Source organism: Pithys albifrons, chromosome 6 (genome assembly GCF_047495875.1).
Source record: "Pithys albifrons albifrons isolate INPA30051 chromosome 6, PitAlb_v1, whole genome shotgun sequence".
In the NCBI taxonomy this organism is placed as follows: Eukaryota; Metazoa; Chordata; class Aves; order Passeriformes; family Thamnophilidae; genus Pithys; species Pithys albifrons.
In genome coordinates this window covers 16687244-16714702 of record NC_092463.1, presented here as the reverse complement: position 1 = coordinate 16714702, position 27459 = coordinate 16687244, and the positions used below count along the sequence as shown (strand labels likewise).

The following is a 27459-nucleotide window of genomic DNA, read 5'->3' as shown; positions in this document are numbered from 1 at the left end:
GAAAACACCTTTGCAATTTCCCCTTCTGATGCGTGGGAGCAATACTGATGGAGGTGTGGTACTTTTGAATTTTGATATTTCTGCTTCCTCTTGCAGAATTTCTAGTTTGTAGAGAAATGTGTATCATCCCAGCATGTCCTCTTGGTTCACACGAATCAGATGCAAAATGGAACATTATTTTTAGTGACAACACCAAACAAGCAAATTTTAGATCAGATATGTAAAGTTACAGAGATGGGAAAAGCAGTTCTGTTCACTAAAGGAAGTCTCCTTCCTAATCCTTCCCATCTAACACACTCCACTTGAGGCAGCTCTTACGGTTAGCCCCTCTCATGCTCCTTTGCTGTTCATTTTTCCCTCAGGTGTTGAAAACAACCAACCAATGGAGAAAGTTGAAGAGTTTGCTCACTTAGAGATACTCAGTAGAGCATCCTGGGCCTTTAGGGATCTATTTTTGGATCTTCTGTGTCATACTACCCGGAAGACAGGGACAAACCCCACTGGTTTCAGTTCAGGGAGCTTTGTTGAATTTGACCACCAGATTTGCCTCTAACATTTTCAGCATCCTCTATTTTCAGTATGTTCCAGTTTGTCAAAACATCCTTGAATATGGGTGTCCATCCAGCATGTATTGCTTTAAAAAGACACTTCACAATTTGCAAACTTTATTTTATTAGAACAAGTCTGAAAATTTGGATTAAAATGTAGGAAGTGTATCATGTTTAATTTGACCCAGGAGAGGATATCCTGATTCAGGCAACAGTTTCCAGCAACTTCTGAAAGGAAGGATGACCTAAAGCACAAGAACCAAAACACTGTTGGTTGTAGTCTTCTTTCCTGTACTGTTGGTAATAAAAGTGGTGATGCTTGGAGGTTTGTTTGTCATGGTATATTGCATGACAGGAAAGTGTCTGACAACAGAAGAAAAGCTGCTGTTGTGTACAGCCTTCCTGGGAAACAATGCCAACTTCCTGGAGTGCCATGTTGTCTTAGCAAAGTCCAACAGGCTCAACTACCGAGTAACGCTGTTCACTGCTCGCTAGAACAAAATATTTTGGGTACAAATGGGTATACAAACAAGTGCTGCTCAAAATGGCACTCCTGAAGGAAAGATAGCAGTCGAAATTCTCACATGTTGCTTTTATTTATTTCACTGTGACATGTGTTTCAAAGGAGATAAAAGTAAAATGTCTATTTGCAAGTTGAATTGTTCCACAGAGGATCTGGCTGTTCTGAGGAAGTACTGCAGGGCCTTTAGTCCTGATCTTGGTGGTACAGAAGGCATTTTAGCAGGAGAATTAGTGTGTTGCACTGCATAAAAAGAGCACTTACCATCACAGACATGCCAAAGACTCAAAGAACTGTGTAATTGTCTCTCCCAGGGTGCAAACTAAGGGAAGAGCCAGGACAGCAGTGGGGGATGATCAAATGGCCTTCCCTGTATGAGACAGTGTGGCTGTGCTGGGAAACACCCACTCTGAAGCAGCTGTGTAATTCTTGGTAGGACCATCTCATCTGGTCCCACAGTCTGAGCACTGCATTTTCATCACAGCATCTTATCCTGGCCACTGCTGAGAAAAATTACCAACTTCCCTTTGGTAAATTGGTTAATTTACCATTTCCTCAGCCCATGAGACTTCACAGCATTATAATCTGATGTAAACAAGCAACTTCCACTGTCATTTGCTGATACCCAGTGGAGCTGGAGCTGGAGCTTTTAAGGAAAATAGTAGCCTAAACAGTCTCAGATATGAGGCTGTTGGCAGCGTGATGCCAGTGTGCGCAGTTACATCTGTACATCTACTCCTGAATTCTGTTGTCAAGAATGCTGTTGTTCCTGACAACACTTTTATTTTAAGCTTCTTTCTTCTTCTCTCTCTCGTGGAAGGGAATCAGAGAATAAAGCTGTCCTAATGTCAGCCACCCTAATAAAACATCCTGACATGCTTATAAAGCTGAATTTGCCATGGACATTAGCCTAGGCTCTGAGAGGCTAAATCAGCAATTGTATCCTGATGGGAATGGACTGTCTTTTAGTTCACTTCTAGACCTTAGAGCTGTACCCTGTACTCAGCACTGAGAATCATTCCACATGTGTGCAGACCCAGCCCCTCTTGGGCCCAAGGTGTGATGTTTTAGCAGCGAGACAGCAACAACACCAAGCACAAGGCAGGGTTCAGGCATTATATGCCAGCCTTCTTTGTGTCCCCTGAAATCCACCCAGAACAGTGTGCTGTCAGTGTCAGCTCTGTTTGCAGGGACCAAGCATGATGAAATAGTTATTTAGATATCTGCATCCTGTTTCCAGGATTTCCCATCTTCTCCTTGTCCCTAAATCTGTAGGCATATACATAGTCATCACCTAATACATATACTCAGGGGTTTATACCCTTTTCCTTGGTAAGAACACATGGAGTTTGCTGGGTCCTGTTTCCTGATGCTTTCAGTAGTGGACCCTGGATTAAGAACTTTAAGAGTAATTAAAAGCCATCAGACTTGTAAGGGACGGGAAAAAGATTAAATGTGGTACTGAATACTATGCAAAATTTGTAAAAAATCCTTTGTAATTTTTTAAAAACAGTAATTCAAAGACAAATTTTAGTAAGAGATTTCTGGCATACAGAAATGACTACTTGCATCTGAAACACTGTGTCTTTTCCAATCACAGGTAATGGCACTGAAGCCCTTAACTCTTCCTTAGTCCATCCTATGTACAGTCTTTGGCATTATCGTTTTCTCTGACACCTGCAGGCAGGTGCAAAACAGAGTAGGCATGACCATAGATAATTGTCATCCAGAGTTATGGACTTTAAGGGTAATTTTATTCTGGGGAAGGTGTTTAAAATCATATGTTTCTGGACTGGTTGTACTGTAAAGCAGGATCAGACCTCTGTGTAGAGCAGAGTCTTCCACATGAGCTTGCTGCATAGTAGAGTCATCTTCATCTGTTGTGCTCCCAGTGCATGTTGGATCCAGGCTGTATATCTCACCTATAAGCTGCATAGCTCACCTTCCCATGGTGAACAATAGGGAGACAGAACTCACCTGGGGTCTTCATATCCTCACCTCAGGTATCCACAATTATTTGGAGGGCAGCGATCACAGAACAAGCCATAGATCCCTTTTCACAATAATTTGTATTTGTTACTTCCTGCTCACTGACAAGAAAGAGGTGAAGCTTCTGAGCTTATCTCCTGGTTTTAAGCATCTCACACACATAATACAGGCTACCCTTTCTTCGCACTTTTTGTGCAGAGGTTTGAAAACTTGTGTACCATTTATTTTAACAAAAGGTAGGTCTTCTACATTATCATTAGCAGCTAAAATTTTCTCAGAACATTTTTTCATTCTTCTTTTCTTTCTTGTTTTTTTTTTTTCTGTTTGGTCAGATTTCTGGGATTCCTACTTAAACCACAGAAGAAGAGAGGAGTTATCCCACCCTGCAAAAGACCCAGATAGTTCAAGATCTACCCAGTGTTTTGCAAGTAGCACAAACCACTGCTCATGTGAAATTGAGCTGTCAATAGGAAATGACAGGCTGTGGTTTGTGAATCCTATTTTTATAGAAGAGTACAGTAATCCTTTTTCTCCAGATGTAACTCCTCCTAAAAGCCATGCCGTGAATGTCGATCTCCCTGCTGCCACCATGCTTACTGAGAGAAGGTCTCCTCGCCGGCCCCCTCCACCTCCACCTGCTCATGCTCTGGTTCAGAAATCTTCTCTGAAACTCCCACAGGATCCTATGACTGCCTGTGAAGAAAACAAGCCGTTTCTTAAGCCACCAGGAAAGAGCACAGAGGAAATGAGAACTGAGGGCGGTGACAGTAAAGAAGAAGAAAGGAAGCAGAGCTGCTCGGTCAGTGAGCCCTCGGCAATGAGCCCCAAAAAGGGTTCCCAGCCCTCTGTGAGCCCCAAGAAGGGCTCCCAGCCCTCTGTCCCCCCACGGAGGAGATTGAGTGAGAGGACCTCGCAGGAGAGCTGTGTGGGTAAGCCTGAAAGTTGTGAAATAGTGAAAGGGGAAGGGGCAGAAGAAAAAGAAGATACAAGTACAGACAGCAGAGATAAATGGTTGCTGTGTAATAAGGCTTTAGAAATGCCTGGGGAGGTTCCCAAAAGGGCTGTATCCCAGTATCAGGATGCAAAACTCAAACCTGCAGGGAAAAAGGAGGGCATGTCTGAGATAAAAATCAATGCCATTGGGAAAGGAAAGCCACCTCCTATTCCACCACCAAGAAGGAAGAGGCTTTCCCAGGTACCGAGGATCCAAAGTTCCTGCCAGTTGAAGCAAACAACAGTGGCAGAGACGGTCACAGCCACAGCGCAGTCTGTGTGCAAGGACAGCCCAGCTACAGTGGCAGGTGATTCCACTGGCACACACAAGACTGAACCAGGACATGGCCACAAATCTCTAAGCTCAGCTGAACTGAAGGGTTCACACATGTCCCTGGAGGAGCTGGTAGGTAATGCCACAGCTCAGGCATCAGCATCTGAACCAGACTCCTACTCCACCAGCAGCACGGAGGATGACATGGAGATGCTGAGTAGTTCATCTGGTAAAAAGACACACTCTGTAATCTTGGCCAAGGCCAAGAACAGGCTGTCCTTTGTGAACTTGTCCAACGTCTTCACAGTCTTTTTGTCTAGTGACAGGAAGCTGCAGAAGAAGATAGTGGAACTGGCACAGGACAAGGATTCATACTTTGGCAACCTGGTGCGGGACTACAGAGTGTACAGTTTAGAGATGATGGCAAAGCAGAGCTCCAGCACAGAGATGCTACAAGAAATCCGGTTGATGATGACGCAGCTGAAGAGTTACTTAGTGCAGAGCACTGAGTTGAAATCTCTGACAGATCCAGTTTCCCACACCGAGGAACAGTTAGGTAGGTGACTGTGGTTTATTAATCCTTGGGCATGATTTGGGAAGGTGAGGAGGAAGACAGGATTATGCAGACACAGGTTCTGCTTTACATAATTATAAACCATCGCCTAAAAGCTGAGGGGTACGAATTGAAATTTACTTTGTGGTGTTGCCAGCACTTGGAGGAACAGCTCTAACACCTGAAGACCAGTGAGGGGGAAAATCCCATCATGAACATTTTAAAGAGAAAATTTTAAGCAGAAGAGGTGTGTGTCTGTGTGTATGAGAGAGACATACATGTATGTATAGATGCATTCACACTCATGCAAATATGAGTCTGTGTAGGCATGCACACACAAAGTTCACTGGAAACACAAAAGGCCAACTTCTCCCTTCACAGCTGTGTTCCCCATGGCCTTCCACATCCACTGCTCTGCTGTGAGGATGGAGAACTCCCTGCATGTGGCAGACAGATTAGGGGTCAGTCACTATCTCACAGTGGGAGGGACAAGACTATGATGATTTTGCGTGGCAGGCTGGAGGAATCCCTTTTTTCAGCTCTATGGGACTCAGAACTCAGAGGTGTGGAAGAGCTGCCTGCTGTAAGACTACTGCTGGATCCAAAATGCAGCATTCACCTATTTGCCACACACAAAATTTGCCTTTTTGGAGTAAAAATAAGGTTTTTAACTGTTCACAGGTGTGTCATTGCTTTCCATTCATATCCTGTGAGGGAGTAATGTGCTACTTCCCTCCTTGCTAAGGACTGGGTTGGTCTGTTTAATGTGTATCCATGAGGGAATACACAGAGAGCTGTAGGATTTTTATCCAAGTCAAAGCTGCACAGCCAGAAAAAGTGTGCATGTATACACTCAAATGCTCTTTTGAAAGCTCAAGTATGTTTCTTGAGGATCTGAGAACCAATGCAGAGCTATGTGTGGATCCCTAAGCTGTCTGAAAACAAGTTGGGAGTTGGAAGCCCCAGAGCATGGCCAGTAAGAGAAGTGACCAGGGATTCTGGGAGACTTTGCAGCCCCAGTATTAGATGGGACCCAGCTAAGTGGTGAGCCAGGACTAAGAGGCAGTCTGCTGCCAGTTTCAGCAGGCCCTGTTGATTTCTTGCTCATCCAGCAAGGCTTCACGTGATCCTGCAGACAGCCCAGCAGAAGAGACCCTCTGCCAGCACCTTGCCATAGCTAGGAGAGGAGACCTACAGTTTCACTTCTCATGCACCTTATGTAACACCTGCAATTGTTGTCCCAATAACCTTTTCCTTCGAGGCAGAAGGAGTATATCAGCATAGAAAAGTCTGTCTTAAATCTTGATTATTGAAGGGGGAGAGCAGGCAGAAAGAAGTGTCCTTATGCTTGGTAGAGCTGCATGTGTACAGGGATCCTACTACCTTCCCACAGATGGGCCTGGTTGGATCTAGCTCTGTTCACTGACAGTTGCTTAACGGGATGATATGACCCAGTCAGCCTCAGGAGGACTGTCTTCTGTGGAGGACAGAAATTCCCACTGTGGAAGATTTACCATCTGAATTTGTCCTGCTTCAGGTTGATTGTTTCTCTGGATTCTTAAAAATAGTTGCATTTTGCATACATAAGTCTTACTGCCTCCTGTTTCATTCCTTACTGCACGAGCAGATGAGCTCTTTTGCCAGTGACCCTTTTGCCTCAGTGCAGGGGAACAAGAGGATCTCTGGCAGTCCCTCTAGCTCTGCCTCTGGGGTCTAGGAGTTAGAGAAGACTTTCTCACAGTCTCTCATGCTTCCTTTTGTGTTTTGTCTCCTGCTAAATATTTATCAAACACTCAACCCACACATACTATTTCCTCATCCTGGTGTTAGAGGTGTCTGAAATATGAGTAATTAAGAGTCACTGAGCAGTAAAGGTGGGAAACTTCTGACCAGATGCTGGTGTCTGTCTCTGAGCTGGTGGCTTCAGCAGCTTTCCACTCACTGAGGAAAAAAAGGGTGTTTTGAGGATGCAATTAATTTCATCCAAAGTGAATATCTTGAACAAGTCAGAGGGAGAGGTACATGAGATGAATCCCACCTGGGCATCTGTAAGGACAGGTCTGTGAAAAGAAGCAGATTTATGTGAGGTTCATCATCTCTCCCCAGAGCTGGCTTTCCTGGTGCCTGATTTTGTCAAGCTGGTCAGCCAGGAGTCAGGCAGAGAGAGCAGGGACTGCTGGTAGCAGGAGGTCTTCTACAGCTTTAGTGGCAAAGACCACACACTGATGTTCATCTCAAGCCCATCTAGGACTTGTGAAGGGTGTTGGTAATGAAATGTTTACTTTCTGGGATGTAATTCCTGTTCGCTGTTCACTGCTATGCAGCAGTGCTGCCTTAGGACTCCTACTTCACCTGTATTACTGTAAGTGATTATTTCTGACATGTTTTGGTGTTCTCCCTTCTCTATGCAGAAGTGATTGCTGAGACAGCTTTGTACAAATGTGTCCTGAAACCCTTGAAGGAAGCCATTAATTCTTCATTAAAAGAAATACACAACAAAGATGGATCTTTACAGCAGCTGAAAGAGAACCAACTTGTGATACAAAACACAACTACTACTGACCTAGGCATCACAACCAGTGTGCCTGAAACAGTTGTGATGGAAAAGATCCTTCACAAGTTCTCAACCATGCACAAAACCTACTCACCAGAAAAGAAAATTGCCATCTTGCTGAAGACCTGCAAACTCATCTATGACTCCATGGCTCAGGGAAACCCAGGTACAGTGCTCCTACTGAAGTGGGCCCTCACAGGTCCTTCTACATGTATCAAAGGAACAGGGTTTATGATACAGCTGTTTTGATAATTTTCACACTGGAGGTAGTAGGGGTGGTTGATGTATTTGTTATATATGTGTGTGTGTGTGTGTATATATATATGTGTATATATGTACATATATATTTGTTCACAGGTTGCATTAAGAATTAAATGGTAAGTGACCATGAAGTGACCGTAATAGCAGGTATAAGATGTTATCTGGGTAACTTTAAGCTCCATAACTCCAAAAACCAGTTACCTCTAAGTGTGTATTTTATTTGTCATGTCCTTTTTACACAGGTCTCCATATATCCTCAGGGCTCTGTTCCAGCTTGTAGCAGAGTAATAGTAAATTCTAGGAATGGGTCTTTGAGACAAGTCTCTTGGTTTGGTCTTCACAAAGTTTTGCCTAATTTGAGGAGAAGACACAGGATGCTCGTATTGTTTGTTACCAATTCCTGATACTCCAGTAAATTCCAAAAGCCACTGCTTTATCAGTGTGAGGAAGTACGTGCTCTGAGTATAAACATAACTTGAGCCTCAGGCCAACCACTAATGCACACATTAAACCACTGGCCTGCAGACAGGCTGCATCTTTGCAGATAGACCAGGATCTCTCTTCCTCCAGCAATCTGCCTTGCCAGAGCTTTTTTTTGTATCCTGGTGAGCTGATGACCAGCCATGCATAAATTTGGAGGGAAGCCAGGTATTTGCAATAACCTATTCTAGAACTCACAATCTCCAAAGGTGCTTTTAGCTGTTCTTTTTTTTGTACTGGCAACACTTGGAGCACTCAAACACGGATTACATCCCTGCTGAGCCTCACCTCAAGGTCATCCCTTGGACAGTAAGCAGCAAGGTTCAGTGACCAGCCTAGACACATTAACAGCAGAGTAAGAAGCCATCCCAGGGCTGAGCCATAGCTACAAGGTGGACAGGACCTCTCACTGTCTTTAGATATTATGAGAAGATGTGGACATATGCAGGCAAATTTGCTGTAACTTTGTTTTAACGTTGTTTTATGCTTGAGAATAAATTTGGTATAGATCAAGGACTTGCAAGACTAATTAAAACCCACATAAGAGACATGGCCTCCTTCTGATGCTGGTGGTATGTTCTTGTATGTCACACCTTAGCACAGGGCTGGGATTTCTCAGTTGAAGGAAATATTGTTGTTTTATTTTACGTAACAAAAATTAGGAGTCAGGGAAATAATTTTAAAAAACCTACATGTTTTGAAATATTAACATTCCTGAAATCAGATGACTTCATTTTGGTCTGCTATGCCAACCAAAGCGCTTCATTTCACCTGTTTTCTCATGAGTACTACTGCCAGCAGGGTGTAGGTCAGAATCACATTTCAACCCTATGCATCCAGTTCCCTCACCCTTATATATGACCAGTGATGCTTATCAGGGCCTGGTAAGAAAAAAACTGGCCTGGAACTATGGAAATGCACCCCAATTAATTCAGACCAGAAAAAGGGATTAAGGGGAGGAGAATGCTACAGCCTAACTCCTGAAAAACAGTGGACTTGGAGAGACTTGGAAATGCCTTGTAGATCCACTTAGAAGTGAAATGTGTGAAACCCCTTTCATGGAAAGAACTGAGCCCAGATCACTTTCATTTTCCACTTGGCAAAGACTAGTATTCAGCAACCTGAAATATTTCTCTGGCAGAGATTTCCAGCTGCTGGTGTGCAGAAGAGCTGCTCAGACCAGATTTCAGAAGGTAGGAATTCTCATCCTGCTGCCTGCCCATCCCAAGAGCAACAGCACAGAGCCCCTTTTGCTTTCAGCCAGCCATGAGGCAGCACAGTGTACTTCACACAGGAAGAGCAGAGACCATGCTTAGCTTCCTGTGCAATACCCTCTTCTTTAAGCTCCTTTTCCCCACTGCTGAACTAGGAAGTTCCCTCCTCTTCCAAGATCAGAGCATGTGAAACACAAAACTAATCATTCCCTCTGCTGAAGGACCAAAATCAGTCTACCACTGTCAGAAGAATTATGTTTGATAACATGGTAACTACTTATGTTTTCTGCTTTAACTAGTAATTGATCAGCTCAGCCTAGGTCTTTATTCACTTTAGGATGACCACAGAATAAGCTGACCTAAGAATAGGGTTTCATATCTCAAAGAATAGTGCAAATACCACCAAATCAAGCACTCTTGTTTTTCTCCAGTCCCAAATGAAAACAGGATTTTTTTAACATTTTGAGGCCCAGGTTTGGCCAGGATGTCCCAAGAGGTACCGAGTTTTCTTTAAAACTAAGGATAGACTTATTCAGGAACATCTGTGCCTGTGGTAGTGCCCATCTTTGCACTGCTGGAAGAGCCATGAAACTTTGAAGTCCACCTTGCCTGACTTTATGTATATGAAGGCATTTTAAGAAAGGAGGAGATCTTTGGTTTGATTGCAATTCATACTACATGACAAAATAAGGCTGATAAACAGGCTGTGGTTGAACTCCCTGATACTTAAGACTAAGAACTGAACAGGTCAGATCCTCAGTGGTTTAAACTAGCATTTCTTCCTTAAGCTGAAGGCAATCAATTTGTGGGTCTGATTTGTCAGAGCGAATTAGGAAGGAAAGTTCACTGGCTTTGTCAATACACCTTTCTCCCAACAGACTGCTGAGTACAATTACAAGATAGAGTTGAAACAGGACTAATCTGTAGCTACACTGAGCTGTAGGTGGCCACTGATGGGTATCGTGCCCAGCTTCTCATTACGTACATTGAGGAATCAGTGGGGTTCAGGTGACTCATCTGGCTACATGTAAGCTTCTCCTTTAGGGAGAGATGACTCAAGACAAACCTCAGTGACAATATTGATTAATTCATTACTGGCTATAAAAGGCATTTAGGAGTACTGATTCAGATGCTCGTATGTACTGTGTAGGCAGTAATATTAGTAAATGAATGTTCCCCAAAGGGACAATTATGATAGTACTGAGGTGTCTCGCTGAGCTTTTCCAACTTATATGCAAACAGAATAAAAGTAACATATGCCTCTGAGAATGTAACCTACAACCTAAAATTATGTCACCTGCCTGCTAAAAATACTAGGAGTAGCTAGTGAGATTAAAATGCATTAAAATAATAGAAAATATAGAGTTTGGAAACTCACCCCACACAAATTAGCTGGCTTTTTTTTGTTGTTGTCGTTGCATTACTTTTTCTGTGCACTAGAAAAGGCAAGAGGCAGGAATCATGCTACTCCTGCATTTGGAAGGCATGTCACAGTACCCACAGGAACAACTGGGCACATAGCTGATTTATGCAGAAGCACTGTAATCTTATGGATTAAAAACATGCTTATTATGTATCTTTCTGAAATACCTTTACTCAGACAAAATATTAAAGGCATATTTTGTGATATGAGCAGAATAAGAGTCTCTGCTTTTCATCAAAAACACAAGTGACACTTGCAGAGTGGGGAATAAGATGCAAAACTGCAATATGTGTGGTGTGTACTGGAGCACCAGGCCTGGGAGCTGCCACTCTGTGGAAGAGAACGGATGGAAAAACAAAAACAGAGCAGCAATAGGCATTGGTTTACCAAGAAAAACTGTGAGACAAACAGGCCAAATTCAATCAGTCCATGAGTGAGGAAGATCTGGCATGGAAAGGCTCTAAGTTTAAGCTGGAAGTTTGAAAGATGGGCAGACTGATTTCTAAGGTAATTCAGAAAGAATAAATAGAACAATTTTCTTACTATAGCACTTTTAACTTCTGAACTACCCAAGATTATGAAGCTTTAATTTTTGAGCCATCTTTGAACTGCACGTGGAGCTGGAGTATATAGTTCAAAACTAGTTCTGTAGTATGATGGAATTCACCAGGTGACTGGCCCTGAAACATCTGATTTAATAATTTCTATTGCATAGGTTTTCATAGCCAGTGCTTTTGGGAAAAGAGGATAGATAGGACATATATTCCATTGGAATATTTCTCTTCCTTAGCTCTTAGAAAGAAGTTTGTCACCCTCCATAGAACTGAGCAGACAAATATTAGCTGCTCTGATGCACTTCTAAATGGCTCTGCAGTTAACAAAGGTATATGTGCCTTCAGTGGGGAAGCTGAGCTTCTGTAAAGGAAACTGAACTCAAATACTTCAGTAGCCAGTGTAGAACCCATGCTAGAAGCTCCTAAAACTAAATCAGAGCAATCTCACCACACTGCTTGTTATGATATCTCACTTCTGAGAAGGAAAATAAACAGTTTTACTTTGATATCTTTGGGAAGAGGATGCTTGATTTAAGTTACTATTAATGAAGACTGAGGGACTGAGTTTTGCCAGCTAGACCAATTTCTACATTTGAATCAAAGAGGCAGTTCAAATTTTTGATAGGGAACAAACTCCTCTGATCTCTAAACCACGTATTTTTGAAGTGGATTCATGCTATCTGCATCTATTAACTTGCTTAATTCAACTATACATAAATCAACCTTGCTAAAGTAGTATGAGATATATGAGACAGCAAAAAAAAATATAGTCACAATCTTTTCTTATGATCTTGAACAAATCTTTGTTAACCTTTCTGTACCTCAGGTTTCCCAGCTGATCTCTTCCTAGAGATCTGCTGCTAGATATCATGCCAGTGTTTGTATAATAGTGGAACAAGGTGCAGGACATCATCAGTCTCTGCTGGTTTTCAGAATCTACACAGAGGAAAAAGAAATGTATGAATGTGTTAAAATAGTCTGTAATTTCTCTATGGAGGATTGGGCAGAGTTCCAGTTGCTTTAAATCATGTGTTTAATTAATATCCATCTATTCAAGTGCTGCATCTCAGCCAGGAGCTGACGTTGTATTTGCTTTGCTGTAAACATAATAGGATGAGTTTGTGGCAGAAGAGAAGGCTTATTTTAAGCTTCTTAGAGATATTTATGAAATAAATGTTTCTGACCCTGCAGGGAAGAAGGGGAAATAAAGCAAACAAGTCATATCTGGAGTAGGACACTACCACCTTGAATAAGCAAGCTCAGTTCCACTGTCACTGAGACCAGAGGCAGGGTCAGAGCTAGCTTTAACTCTGCCAGCCACAAAAATACCCTTCTGTGAGAGACCACAGATGGAGCAAGCCATGCAGATCTAGGAATTTGGCTCTGGCCCAGACTGAAAGCAGAGCTGAAGAGGCAGCAGCCTGCAGAGAACATCCCTTCTGCAGCTCCCAGATGGCCCCTGGTTATTGCCCTGGTGCCTTTCATGGCACAGAAAGCATGTGGGTTACGCAATGCTGAGCAGCACCAACCTGTTGGGTATCTTGGTTCACAGGCATTATTTCATATATCTTTGTGGCCTCCTGCTCCAGGTCATACTTGAATTGCTGACAGCACCTATTATCACCACAGATGGCCTGAGATACAGAGCACCTCAGGGCCATGCTTGCTCTGATGGCTGTACATGTCAAAGCTAGTTCCTGTGGCTGCTGTGGCATCCAGAGCCAGGACAACAAGGAGTGATCCAGAATCCTGCCCCCTCAGGCACCTGTCCTTGGTCCCATGTGCACTCAGTGAGAGAAATTGTTTCAATGCCTATGGGGAATAGGTGCAATATATCGTGTCTGACCTGCCCTTGGCAACACTGGAAGTTTGTGGCAACACATGGAACTAGAGCTAGGTCCTTGATGACTAGTTTTGCTTTTCTCTTGTTGACACATTCTGCTCCTGCTGACTTCAGCTTTAGCTGCACATCTGGGTATTTAAGAATCAGGCATCACAGGTGGATTAGGGTGGTCTAGTAATTTATCCAGGTTGTGAGCATGCAGTATAGGAAGAATGTGTTCTCTTTCCATTATTGCAGTCAGCCATCCCTATTTTGCATTTATTGTTAAAAAAGAAACTGTATATAATTTTCATGTTTAAACTATATAAACAGATGGAAGTCCAATAATATTCCTATGAAATCTTAAAGTTCAGAAAAGTTTATAGTAAGAACTGGTGGGCAAAGCAGCTAAATTAGCTGTAGAAATGAGATAGCAGTGAAAAATAGACTCCATGCCTGCTTGTACATACAACCACTTCTCAGTCAACAAAAAAGAAACAGAGAGATTCAGTAGGAGTTCTTGAAAATTGTCCTCTAACTTTCACTTCAGCTGACACTAGAAGTTGATGAATGGGGACATGGAAATGTTTAGTTCCAAGATGCTGTTTCCACTCTGTGTTAGTTGATCAGTCCCTTGTCTGGTTGTTGATCTTCTCTGGGGGTATTTTAAAAACCCACAACAAACAAACAAAAAAGCAAACAAAACCTCCAGGTTTTGGTTTGTTTGATGGGCGTTTTTCCCCAGTGGATAGAAATTTATATTGTGAAGTAGCAACTTTCATGGATGCCTAAGCAGATAAAAGAGAAGTAGTAGGGAAAATTCTGCAATCAATATTGTACTGGATATCCCTTGGCATTCAGGAGATTAGAATCATTTTATCCATGCCACTGGTCTGTAACTACTATATAATAAAGAAAAAAGTTTTAAAGAAGGGAAAAATAGCCTACCAAATCTTTGCATTTCATCTTCCTTTATACCAGTTTTATACAGAACTGGCCCTCTTGGCCTCTCGTTTACTTGGATCAAAAGGAGAATAGAGCTTTTCCCTGTGCAGTTTTTCTATTACGTTTCATGTCTCAGTTGTGTCATTTTTATTTTTTTTCTGGAAAATATTGAATAGCTGTAATACTAAGCTGCTTGTATTAAGGTAATGTATATGACAGTAATGAATTGGGCCCTTCAGAGAGCTAAAGCTTTCACAGAGACATAAGCCAAAGCAACAATGGACAAACAAAATGTTCAGCCAGATGTTAATAGAACAATAAAATCCACATACAGTTTGGTTGAAAACTGAAGGCTGTTTCTTTTAACTAAAGGTAGCCATAAAAAGCAATCAGAATTGAAAGTGTTAATCCAGCTCTCATTAAATAAATTGTCTGTGTTGTGGTGTGTGTGGGCTCTGTCAGAAACAGACTGAATGACAGCCCTGACAATCTCTCATTCTCCAACACTGTTTTAACTGGATCAATGCTCAGTAGATGTATTACTGGTTTTATTTCAAAGACACACTTTTTTTTTTAAATCATGGGCTAAGCTCATGTTTATTGGAGGCTTCAGAAGAATATTTTTCTTTGCCAGTGGAGAATCTGTGTCAGCTATGAATGACAAAAAAAGAAACCTTACTCATGGCAAAGATTTGAAATAAGTCAGTGGGAACATTTGAGAAATAGGAATTTATGCCCTACCATGGAAAATCATGTGTACTATGGGCCAAAAAAGGCTAGAGCATTAATTTCACCAAAGCTACATCAAGGGTAGCTTTGCTTCTCTGAGGTGAGGCAAGCAGTTCTCAAGTGAGACACACATGGCCCATGAAACCAACACATCCAAATGCTCAGGTGAGAAAATCTGCCCAGAGTCTGAGGAAAGGCATTCTGACCAAAAGCACTTTGGGATTAGGTTGAGAGGAATGGTCAACTCTGAATTTTGGGCAGATAGGCCTGTTAAGAAACTTGGTATTATGGATTTTCTCTGATGAATTTATGGCATGTCAGTGAAAAGTGAAAACATCCTTCAAATGAGAAAAATTATACTTGTATTCTTTGTGATTTATGTAGCAAATCTTAAGTTTGGATTCTATTTTAAGTGGTAATTATTTATAATGATGACTGTAAACATGCATGGAGTTTTGTCCTCAGTGATCCCAAAGAGCTCGTTTAGATTACGCATTAGATCACTTTGTTGACTTTGTTGATACATTTTAAGCACGGCAAATCTTGAGCACCTGCTGCACACCAGTTTCAAAAGTTAATCTAAATCTAATGTAGAAGGGATGTTTATTTTCTTAGCTAGACATCATGGCTAGAAAGGTGATTCCTCTTAGATCCTAGATCTTGGGAAACTGTTTTGATTAAGAACACACAGTGTGATGTTTTGCCTTCTGAATGAATATAAACACAGAAGTCTTCAGTCCTAAAATTCTGTCTCAAATTCTATTTTCTGGGTTTTGGTCCCACACATAGAGTAAGCCTAGAGAATAAATACCCCTAATGCATATAGACAACTTTCCTGCTAATATTGTTAACCTGAATTGCAGTCTTGATGTCAGTGTCAAATCACAGTGACAAAATGGAAGGCTTTGCACTCTTCAAAAATTGCCATATGTCTGTGATCAATGAAACTGAAGTTTCTCTTTCTCCAGTCAATACAGAATGGCAGAAATGGAGTTCACAAAAGTTTTCAAGCTCATATTTTGGGCTTGAAGCAAGTTTTTAAGTGATCTAACTTTCCCTTTTTCAGAATTTTTTTCTTTGCTGATGCTTTTGAGCTTTAACTCATGAGGTAATGCAAGCCAAAGTCTGCAAAGGACATGCTGGGTGAGAAGTTGTCATTGTTATGTGGGAACACGTTTTTGTAGTGAGTTTATTGGTACCACTCTGTGTCTCTCTTTGCTCAGGGAAGCCATATGGTGCAGATGACTTCCTCCCTGTGCTCATGTATGTGTTAGCCCGTTGCAACTTGACTGAAGTCCTTCTGAATGTGGAGTATATGATGGAGCTCATGGACCCTGCTCTGCAGCTAGGGGAAGGTAAGAGTACAGTGTTTGCTTGTGGGATATTCACTTGGGAAGTCATTATTTACCTCACTTCAGTGTTTGTGAAAGTGGGGCAGAAAGGCTCTGGCTGGACTTTGTGGATAAGCTTTGGCAAAGTTTTTCAAATCTGAAACTCTAAAATTATTGTCAAACACTTTAACTCCTTTTAGCTGTGCAGTGCCTTTAGACACCAGCTACAAAATCAGGGACCCAGAATAAATGAGAACTAAGTTGTTGAATTAGTATCCTAAACAGAAATAGCTTGTGTTCCCTGGCCCAAAGGCTAAAAAGATAGAAAGTCTTTGCCTAAAATTAAGCAGCTGCTGCAAACCATTGTGTGAACATTTTTATTTATTCTAATGGGGAAAAATCACATTTCTTACACTGCATTGTATGCCTGAGGCTAGACATCATTCTTACGGTCACTCTACTCTTAAGTTTGAGTGAACTCTCTGACAAAGTTCTCTGACTGAGTATCATAGTGAGGCAGAGAAAGAAAAGTCAGGTAAGAGAGGAAAATTGAGTTTGGATGTGAATAAAGACCTCTGTTATTAGAGAAACAAATACCCCAGGGAACTGTGGGCCTTTAGTTTCTTAAAAATAGCTTGGGAAGCAAATGCTTTCCAAGTGACAATTATGCATTCTGAATTAGGAACATAGATCATTTATCACCAAGTAGTCACTAAACCAATAAGATGGGGTTTATTTTAGACTTTGTTTTGGTAAATACTGAGGTTCTAGAAAGGAGTCCTAGGTGAACAACAGCAGACTAATTTTATTTATGTGTTTCTACACAGACTAGGTTTTCTGCTGAAAAGAATTGTTAGCAGAAAAAATGTTAGCCAAAGAACAGCATTTTGCTGACATAACCAAGCTGGTTTTGGTGACTACACTGCTGACAGGTTCTTCATTTCAAATGGGCACACTACCAGCCAGGCTGGTTACTGAAATCAGCGGGGTTGAGGCGCTCAGGGTATTGAAGCAAAGCTTCCTGGAAGTTCTCTTAACTCGATGCAAGCAGTGTGTGAAATGTGCACTCTAGTCAAAGAGGCCAAATTTTGTGACAGAGTTCCAGATCTTACTGGCTGAATAATCACATCAGAAAGAAGACAGAGTAACTGCAGATACAGGGAATGGAAAAGAAGGAACTTCTCAGTGAAGACAGCTCTGCGATGTCAAAATACAGAACTGGCAAAAGTTAACTTGAGTTAGGCCTTTCAAAGTTGAATGGCAAAAGGTGATTCAGATACAAAATCAAAGGCAAGAAAAGTAAAGCAGATGCAAGGAAATTGAGACACTGCATAGGTCAATACACAAAATCACTTAAATTCCTCCAAATAAAAGCTATACTTGAATTGATTTTGTAACAGCAGTAATGTTGACTGCTGAGGCAAAGGCAAGGACAGATGACGGGGTATGACTGAGTGGAAACAAGGATACTTAGAAGTGGAAGAAAATTAATTCGTAAAAAAGTTGTAATGAATTCCTGTTGGGTGGGACTATGAAATCTTCCTCCCTGGATTCTGAAGGAAGGGATGCACAAGGTTGCAGGTCCCCTCACAGGGGCTTCTGATGCAGCCAGAGCAGGAGAAATAGTGAATGACAGACAAGGGAGAGTAGTAACTGTATTTAAGAAGGGGGAAATGGCACTTTCAGGCTTCTTAGTCTGTTCTCAGCGTCTCTTTGTGGGAGACAAGAAAAATAAGAGTATTTTGGGTGTGTGCAGACCTGCATAGCTGTGGAACATTCCTCATCGATCCACCGAGTATGTGAAGTCAAATGGCAGTGTCTTGGTCTCTCCTCTACACCAAACTTTAACGGTGCTTTAAAAATACTGCTCTTAAATATTAAGTGCTGTCTTAGCCACCCTTCAGCTACCAGTGGCGCTGATCGCGGAGCTCAGCAGTGCTTGCTGAAGCGCTCGGAAGGTTTGGATGGTGCGCCAGTGCCATCTAGAGGCAACTGCAATGAGTGTGAAACATTAGAAAGGGGTCCCCGTTGGGGTGACGAGCAGAGGACGGTTCTCCCCGTCTTCTTGTCGCCGGGATGCTGGGGCGGCCCCCTGGGCTGGCCTCGCCCCTCTGGGACACTGCGCTGCTGCCCTGAAACTCTGCGGGCTGGTCCTGCCCTTCCTCCGCTGGTCAGCGGAGCCAAGCCGGGGGGTAAGGTGGGAAAGAACACACCAGTCACTGGGTGCCCTGCAACCAAAGCAGCAGCTTCCTCATGTTCACCTCTGTCCTTATCAGGGCTTATTTCACCTCTGTTGATGAAGCCGGTTCTGTCACGGGAGAGTGGGAGGCTTAGACAAAGTTATCAAAAAGCCTTGCTGCTGAGTCAGAAGGCGAAGAAAGGACTCCCTTGCTTTCTAAACTGCTTCTCAGAGAAGGGTTTAGGTGCAGCTGAATCTGATCTTAGCCTCGGACTGTCAATCTTTTAAATATGAGGAATTACAGAGATGTGATTAAATCACTTTGTCCTGCAGGTTTTAGTGATGGCAAAACTGACATATTTATGTAAAATGAATTATTTATCATGGCAAATTAACAAATAGGTGAACAGATGAAAGATCTTAATCAAGATTAATTACTACACATTGTAAAAGCTATAACAAAGTGATATAGTGCACTGTAACAAAGCAATTATATTAAAGTAATTGTATCAAAGCTAGCAAAAGAAACAACCATTAAGCAAAGATCAATATAACTCACCATATGAGAGAGTGACCATATCTCTCTCTCAATCCCTGGGACCATGCAGAGCTGTCCCTGCTTCTCAGGAGAAGCTGCACACTTCAAGGAAGTATGTGGAAAGATTTGCCATATGGAAGTTGGACTGGGATTTTAGAGTTATAAAGTGATGGACTGGTAGTCACAGATTTACAAGCCCACAGACTATCTTATCTGTCAAATCCTGCTTCAGAAAGGAGGATGTGTATTCAAAGTCTGGTGAACCAGGATGGTTTTAGCATAATTTAGCATAATTTTAGCATAATTTAATACCAAGAGAGCATCCTGGTGCCAGCAGTTAACTTGCATATTCCTGTGCATATTCCTTGCATAGTATGCACATCAGGGTAGGACTGTCCTGCCACAGGTTCTTATGGTCCAACTGCTTCCCCATGGCTGCAGTTAGTTATTTATTACCTGCTGCAACCAACACCACAGCAGTCAGAGGCTTTCGGAGAGAAAAGGGCTTTTGCCACGTTATCCTGTTTCTCTCCTTGAGCAAGATTTATCCTGCAACTCTAAATAGTCCAAGAATTACATGCAAACACCTGGGCTCCCTGTGTAGTCAATAGAGAAAGGAGGGTGACTTGTTCCTGCAGGTCTGACACATCCTGCAACAGTGCTGATTCTGGAGGAGATCCGGGGTCTAAATATTGCAGCAGTGTAGCTGGAGTTGGAGGGGCTGGATCCAGGCCTTGTGTTTCCCCTGCAAGTACTTTATGATTGTTCCTATGTCCTGACATTATAGGGACTTCTCAAGAGCCCAGGCTACAGACCTGTTGCATGGGCTCTGTCAAACACAACAAAAAGATGGCCATGTCCCCAAGAATAAACTATCTCTGGCTTGGGTCTGTTTGTGAAAGTAGTTTTTGTTTCTCTTCAGGTTGAGTTCCCTCCCAGTATATCTACACCCTTTCCTGTCTGGGCAGTGACAGTTATGTGGAGCAGGAGGGAATGGAGGACACTGGTTGTTAGGTCTCCTTTTGTTAGGTTAACATGAGTCACTGCTGTTCTCCCTGTCCAAGGGTCAGACAGCTGCTGCTGCTGTATGGGCACCAGCAGGCAGGGTGGGAGTGGAAGTGAATGGCCCGTCCTGGTGTGTTGTTCATACAAGACTTGTGCCTTTTGCAGGTTCCTATTATTTAACAACCACCTATGGGGTCCTGGAGCACATCAAGAACTACGACAAAATCACTGTCACGCGGCAGCTGAGTGTGGAGGTTCAGGACTCCATTCACCGCTGGGAGCGACGGAGGACACTGAACAAGGCCCGAGCTTCCCGCTCATCAGTGCAGGTAGCTGGCATTATATTCCAGGGTAAAAACCTGTAAGATGAGCATTCTTTCTCCATACTTACCATTTTTTAATATGGCAATTACTTTAAAACAAAATTAATTAAAATCACTAGTAAAAGAGCATATATGGTGCAAGATTTCCAGATCTTAAAAAAAACACACATACTACTTACAAAATGCATTTTGAAGTCTTGAAGTACCCTTGTAATGTAGTTTTAAATATGACTGTAGAGTGATTTTGTTGTTCCTTTTCAAAGGAGCTGTTCTAGGAGCCTTCGCATATGGAGAGCCAGGGTGAGGATGCAGGGAACCCCTCTTCTCCATCACCCTTAGTGCCTGGCGAAGTCATGGGTTAAACTGAGGAGATGTGAGCAGGCTATGCAGGGCTTTTGCTAGATGGCATAAAGCTGGAGGAGGATCTGAGACAGCCCAAGAGCCAGTCAGTCTAAGCATCTTCCAGAGCCTATCTTCTCCTGTCTAGCAGCAGGAAAGATTCAGCAACATCTGGGTAGCTTTGAAGCCCATGCTGTGCATGGCCTGGCAAAGACCTCTCCATGCACCAGCGGGAGAGAGTCCCAAACGGATGGGTGCTCTGGGCCTCTAGCCATGGTGAGGCTGGGTACAGGTCTGGGAGGGCAGGATGTCCTGTCATCCCCATGTCCCGTGATTGAATCGTCACCCACAGGGAGGCAGCAAAGGCCGCATCTTAGGTTCAGTAGAGCCTTCACAATGCAGAACTGAAAACTGCATGGCAGGGTGTATGTGTTTGGGAGTGTGTGTGCTTGTGGGTGTGGGTGTGGTGTGGAAAGCCAGGGGAAAAACTCCTGAGGGGGAGACACAGTCCATGTAGCCCTGTGAAAGCATGATGTTGAACAGGTTTCCCATGTTGCAGTCAAACCAGTCCTTGATGATCTCAGAAATTGTTAATGGTGAATGAGATACAGCAAATATCCATCCAGCCCCGCACGCTTCTCTGGCAGTAGCTCATAGCAAGTACCTAGCATGAAGTGTAATACCTGAGTGAAAAAATGCCACATTTCCCCAGAAGATTTCCACCACCTGTAGCAGTTGAAGGGCTGTTTTCCACCCCTTTGAACGAGTGGTAATATCAGAGACGTGTGAGCCCATCCTTGGCAGAGACAAACAGCGTGATGATGTGTTCAGAAGCCCCTGCCCATCCTACTGGCTGCCTTGATCATCTGCAGTGATATTCTATGAATGCAGCTTGACACACATTTGGCAAATTTCACTTCTGCTGAGAAAACTTTGTATTTTCTGACCAAAATGGTTGGGAATTTTTTTGAACTTTACAGATACAAATTAAACATGCAGGTTCCACTGTGACCAAAAGCTCTCTAGATTTCATTCCTCATGTGTTTGGCAAAAGGAAAGTTGTCACAACAGTTGTTACTGCCTGAAACAGGATACAAGTAAATCAGCCTTCTCAGCCGAACATCTTCTGCTATTTCCTTCCTGATGGAAGGAAGTTCAGAATACACACTGCCAAGGTGCTGTTTGGGTGATTGTGCAGTTACAAGGGTCACAACACTGTCTTTTCCTGTTTCTGGGAAATGGAGTTTTCAGGTCAGATCTCTGATGTTTGTGATTTGTTTATTTTGGTCTGTCACTTCTTTGCACATTTTTTTTCTTCAGGAGCTGTTAAAAAGTGGGAGAATGAACTGTTGCAGACTGTTCACTAAGGATATTCACAAAAATCAGAAAAAAGCTTTTACTTATTTGTCAGAGGGGAAAAAGGAGAGAATAACTAGGACACTGGAGAACAACTGGAGGATATTGGGAGCATTTAGGAGCTCTAGGCAGCTAGGGGTTTGGGACTGAATTCTACCTCCTTCAGTCCTAAGTTATTGTGTTAACTGCAAGGTCTATCCTCATGTTTCTCTTCAGGATTTCATCTCTATCTCCTTTCTGGAAATTGGTGCTCAATCAAGGACACTTGCTTCCCGCAGCGACACCACAGCTGAGAAGCTGAGCCAGCAGTGTGCTGAGAAGTTTGAAGTCTCCAGTCCCAAGGACTACAGACTCTTTGTTTATGTTGATGACCAGTGGCTGCAGCTGGACAAAGATGCCCTTCCTCACCATATTAAATCCTCTCTGCTGAAGAATGAAACCAAGAAAGATTTCCATTTTATTTATAAACCAATAGACCCCAAAACCCCACCAGTTCCAATTGTCAAAGAGTCAGACTTTCTCTAAGGGCTGTGCTGCTTTTTTTGCTGTTTGCTGTCTTCCTGGAAGGGCTGGATAGTTTACCTTGTGAGATCCTCTGGTAGCTGCAGTTCTCCCAAGGTCTCTGTAGTGTGGCCTTCAACACAGGACAGGTGGGTTAATTGTAGATGCTGTCTGAACAACAGGCATTTCTTGGCAGAGTTCGTTTGCAGCAGTAAAACTAGCATTCAGAACATTCATCCTCTGGAAAACTTGAAGTATCAAGCCTCAGAACCTCCCACTAGCAACCCACTGACATTGCAGAATGTAAATGGACAGTGGAGAAAATCCAGATATCTTGCAGAAATGTGGATGTTTACTTCATAATAAATTATGGCAGGTGTGAATCACCTCTGTGCACAAGGCCTGTGAAAGGTCTGCACACACCTCACTCTGTTTGAAGGTAAGACTGTGTTTGTGCCTTACAATATCTGTTCACCCAGTTTGAATAAACTGAGTCTTGTCTGATGTATTCAGTGGCATAGAGATGCCACCTGTAGCAGAACCCTATCTCTATCCTGCTGTCAACAACACATCTTTGCCTTTTGAAATCCACATAATTACAAACCATGCAAGATGATCCTGTACCTTCACTAAGAATACATTTTCTTCCATCTATTTGTCACTGAAATCAGGTAGCATAGGCATTTTCATAGATGCATTTTTCTTAAAGGTTGGAAGTCTTCACCATGTTTTACATGTACAGCAGTTTAAATCACATGGGTTGTATGATAGTGTCTGGTTAATTGTATATTTATTTCAATGTATGATATGGTGCAATTATTTTGAAATAAGCCTTTGTAAAGAATTTAATAATTTGCCTAATGTATCAAATCAGATTAAAATTTTAAGGTCACAAAGAGCTAGAATTAAATACCTGTCCCTTTTTACCTTGCTGTCATTTTCACTAGTGTTATCCTACCTATAAGTCACAACAGATTATTACTTTAATAAATTCAGGCTGTTGCAGGCAGGACTTCCTAATTCTCCTTTCTACCTGTGCGTTCAGTCATTCAGTCATTGCAGTCTTAAATTTCCCTGAAAACATAAATTCCCACAGAACACATTGAACCAATGCAAAAATGCATTTCATTGAATTTGAAAACAATTTTTCAGGATTGGATAATGGAAGTAGGAATTTTAATTGCAATACAGGTCCCTGTTTCTGTGTGCCTTCATTCAGGCAAGATTCCCACTGTGAGCATAAGATACTGGATTGTCTGCATGTTACAGCAACTTGGAATCAGGCCTAGCAAAGCTCTGATTAGAAAAAAAAAAGGGTTTTACTCTGGGTTTTGCTCAAAGTTGCTGTTTCTTTCCATTAGCATTCAAAAATATTTGGGACCCCTTGGGTCAAGTTGCCCAAGGTCTCTACCTTAGTTCTGAAGCTCCAAAGGCAACATGGTATCACACTGAACTGGCTACTCTCTTAGTCTCTGGTGCTTGAAATAAATGTCTGTGTCTACGTGTCCCAGCTGTAGTTCAGTGGCCAAATTTGCTTACAGACAGCAAACCAGTGCTGTGCATCTGCCAGCCTGGGCTGCATGCACGTGTTGCCAGAAAGGGACAACAACCAAGAATGAGGAACAGTGAATACCAGCAATCTTGGTTTCGAGGATATCATGTGCAGAGCTTGCAGTGTGTGACACTGGCTCTGAGCTGACTCCAAATTCGTGGTTATTTATGCTTATGTGCAGCTGTCAGTACTTCCGCCTTGCCTCTGGGCAGCACACCCACAGGATGCCAGAGCTGAACCCCTCCCTCTTGCAGGGCTGTGTGTTCCTGCTGGGAACCTGCGCCGCTCTCAGTGTTGCACTCAGGATGCCATGACCAAACCTGAGATACAGGTTTCCAGTACTGATCTGGGCAGTGATGCTGCCATCAAGGTTCCAAGAGCACTCACAGGCATGGCTGCCTCCAGTGCCTCCCCAGTGCCTTCCCATCCTGACCATGGCCCAGGACTCCATTTCAGCCTCCCAGGGCTGTCAGCCACTGCCCCAGTTATGCTGAAGCAGGGCTGGTCTCCAGCTCCCCCCAGCCCTGCCCTGCCTGGCCTCAGCCTGTCACCATTTCCAGGGAGATGCTGGAATGCCCAGGGCTGGGGCTGTAGCGATGGGACAGGCCCCCAGAGAGCACTCATGGCCCTGGGAGCTGCTGGCCTCTCTGCCCAAACAGCACCTTTCCCATGCCCATCCTTCAGGCTGTCGCAAGGGCATCAGCACTTGCCCTTCTGGCACCCTGCCCTGGATGTTCTGTGCCAACAGCTTGACAGCAGGCCCTCACAGAGGGGCTGGGCACAGGGTTGCTCCAGCCGTGAGGCAACATGTCCTGACCCTGCCTGGCTCCTCAGCCCACCACCAGCCCTGAGCACAGGGCAAGCTCATGGCAATTTTCCCCTCTGGTTGGAGCACTGCCAGTAAATTCCTGATGCAGCCCAGAGAGGATGGTTGTCCTGTTTCCACCATAGGTACAATCACCCTGTTTTCTGAGAGTTGACCTGCTCCATGTTGACTATACTGAAGATGATCTTGACTGTCACCTCTGAGGTTGTAGCAGCAGGATGGTCCAGCCTCTGGGCAGCATCACTTACAAACCTTCTTTTTTTCTCAAACCTATCATCCCACACACTCTTCAAATCCTCTGTTGCACCCACTCTCCCAAAAGAGACACATCCTTCCATCCAAACCATGGGCCCAGACTAGCGCTCTGGTCCACCTCGTACCAGCTTTTGCACCCCTCTTGTTAGAACTCCAAGTCATGTACCCACCTTGCTTCCCACCACTAGTGCACAGGTATCATCCCACTGCATGAGGTCCATGTATGGCTGAGCTGGGAGTTCCCAGCACCAGACCAGAATGTGTGACCAACGGTTTGGGTTTGCTATGGCTGCTTCAAGTTACGTTAAGCAAAGACGTATATGTGTGCTACAGTCCTTGGCCTGATCAGGTTATTGTTACACTGTAACATTCACAGTCTGTGAACCCAAGAGTAATCTGATGGGTATGAGGTCAAAGTAGAAACATGAGAGGAAGGAAGCTAGAACTGATCTTGTTCTGGATATTTCTGGAGAGCAACTGGATTTTGCTCCAGCCAGGGTCAAGCAACTGGACTTTGCTCCAGCCAAGGTCGAGCAACAGAACTGAAGTGCTCCAACACCTCACAGTGTCCTGGGACATCTGTGTCAGCAGCTGGACTTGAGGCTGGGGGGTACTACAGGATGTAGAGCTGGTCAGTGGAGCCTGTAGAAACTGTGACAGTGCTAAATCACTGCAATCCAAATGGGCTCAGATTAAAATTTATTAAAGTCTAGATCCAAAATCCAGTTTTTGAAATGCAAAGAGTGCCAGCTGAATTTTTGTGGACTTTTACAAAGGCTCCCAAACAGCACATGCAACATTTTCCTCTGGCATAACAGCAAAGTTCTGATTTGATTTGCAAAGATTGCCATGGTTTTTCTGAACTCAGAGATTATTGACAGGAATGCAAATAACTGTGCCTGGCTGCAAGCTGCCTGGAAGGAAATCCCTGTGGAAGGACTTGGTGCAGAGTAGGTCTTGCTCAGGGGCTGTGCTACACCTGGTCTGTTTGGTCCCATATAAACCACCAGCAACAACTTCAGTAAATATACATCTCTGGGGCACAGAGGTGACCTGAATCCTCCAGAGTCTGACCACAGCTGTATCTTGTCAGGAAACACAAGATGGGAGATGATCCATATGATGGCATCCTGGAGGATTCAGTGCAGAGACAGCTGCTGCCTCTCTAAGCTCACAGCTCATTGATGGGACTCAGGTTTTGCCTGCATCGGGGCACGCAGAAACAGCCTGTCTGGAACAAACCTGATGTTTTGGTGACCCTGGCAAAGCTTGGAGTGGAGTTCAGCACATCCCTTCCTCTTGGCCTTGGTGCAGGGCCCTGCGCTGCTTTGGGCTGTTATCTGACATTTTGAATGGTGAGAGAAAAAGAAGTCAAATGTGGGAATGAAATGTGCATTTTGAAATGCTCCATGGGATTTTATTCATTGACTTTCCCGTGGGGTTTCCTCACACTGCAACCCAGGCAAGAAGGAAGCAGCCCAGTCCGATGATCTGCAACCTCCAAGGCGGTCACACTGTGAGTCACGCACCGGCCCTCATGTGAGCCCTCAGCAGACAGGAGTGTTTCAAGGGGGTTTGACCAAGTAGGGTTGTGCAAACCAGCCAAGGCCTCCTCAAACACTCCCTTACAGAGAAACCTTGTGCAATGATCATGCATTTGCTCAGAAGAAAAGGATCCTAGTGTGAGAAAGAGGAAGAGGGAGACCAGCTGAACCCAGCAACTTGTTCAAAGAAACAAAAAGCCTGTGTAGCCACTGCCCACACTGAGCTGATTTAATGCCAATTTTCACCCAGCAATGCAATGTGTCAATAATTCACTGGAATGATTACATTGGCAGGTCACATATGACTTAAAGTAAAAGCCCTTGGATCAAAGGCAGCTTTTGTGCTGAATTCAAGAGCTTTTGGGCCTCCTCTTGCCCCAGTCACACCAACTGTACTTTAAAACCTGGCATAACACTAGCTTTTTTCCACTGGTTTGTGAAGTGATTCTGCCTGGCAGGGACCCCTGGAGGTCACCAGTCAATCCCTGCTCAGGTAGCTCTGCCTCCCAAGGTTGTTCAGGGCCTCATCTTCCAGTGCTGCAAGTCTGTCTGCAGGGCTCGAGCTCATGCAGTCTCCCTGGTGCCCTACTCCAGTATTTCAACCCCTTGCACTGTGAAAAATGGTTTCCTCCTATCCAGCTGGTGTGAAGACCCTGCCTGTCCCACCAGAGTCCTTCCGCGGATGGGTGTTTCTTCTGTGGGCTACTGGCTAGCTCTGCCTGTGGTATGTGAGACTACAGAATTGTAGTACTTCTTTTGTCTCCTGTCTCTTTTGGGGTATTGTGCCCTTAAGAAGGAAATAGCCTCTAATTCAGAATTGCCCAAGCACTTAGCACAAAATGCTATTTAGT

The 27459-nt window shown here is 43.5% G+C and overlaps 1 protein-coding gene across 2 annotated transcripts in view; it reads left to right on the top strand.

Moving 5' to 3' along the window:
• The window catches only part of RIN3 (Ras and Rab interactor 3), a 67864-nt gene extending 44442 nt beyond the window's left edge, over nt 1-23422 (top strand). For both annotated transcript variants that reach the window (XM_071557645.1, XM_071557644.1), the window contains exons 6-10: nt 3390-4880; nt 7289-7597; nt 16083-16214; nt 20078-20241; nt 22147-23422. In XM_071557645.1, the coding sequence (XP_071413746.1) occupies nt 3390-4880; nt 7289-7597; nt 16083-16214; nt 20078-20241; nt 22147-22455 (2405 nt within the window). In that variant the 3' untranslated portion in view covers nt 22456-23422. The remainder of the gene's footprint in view (nt 1-3389; nt 4881-7288; nt 7598-16082; nt 16215-20077; nt 20242-22146) is intronic.
• The last annotated feature ends 4037 nt before the right edge of the window (nt 23423-27459 follow it).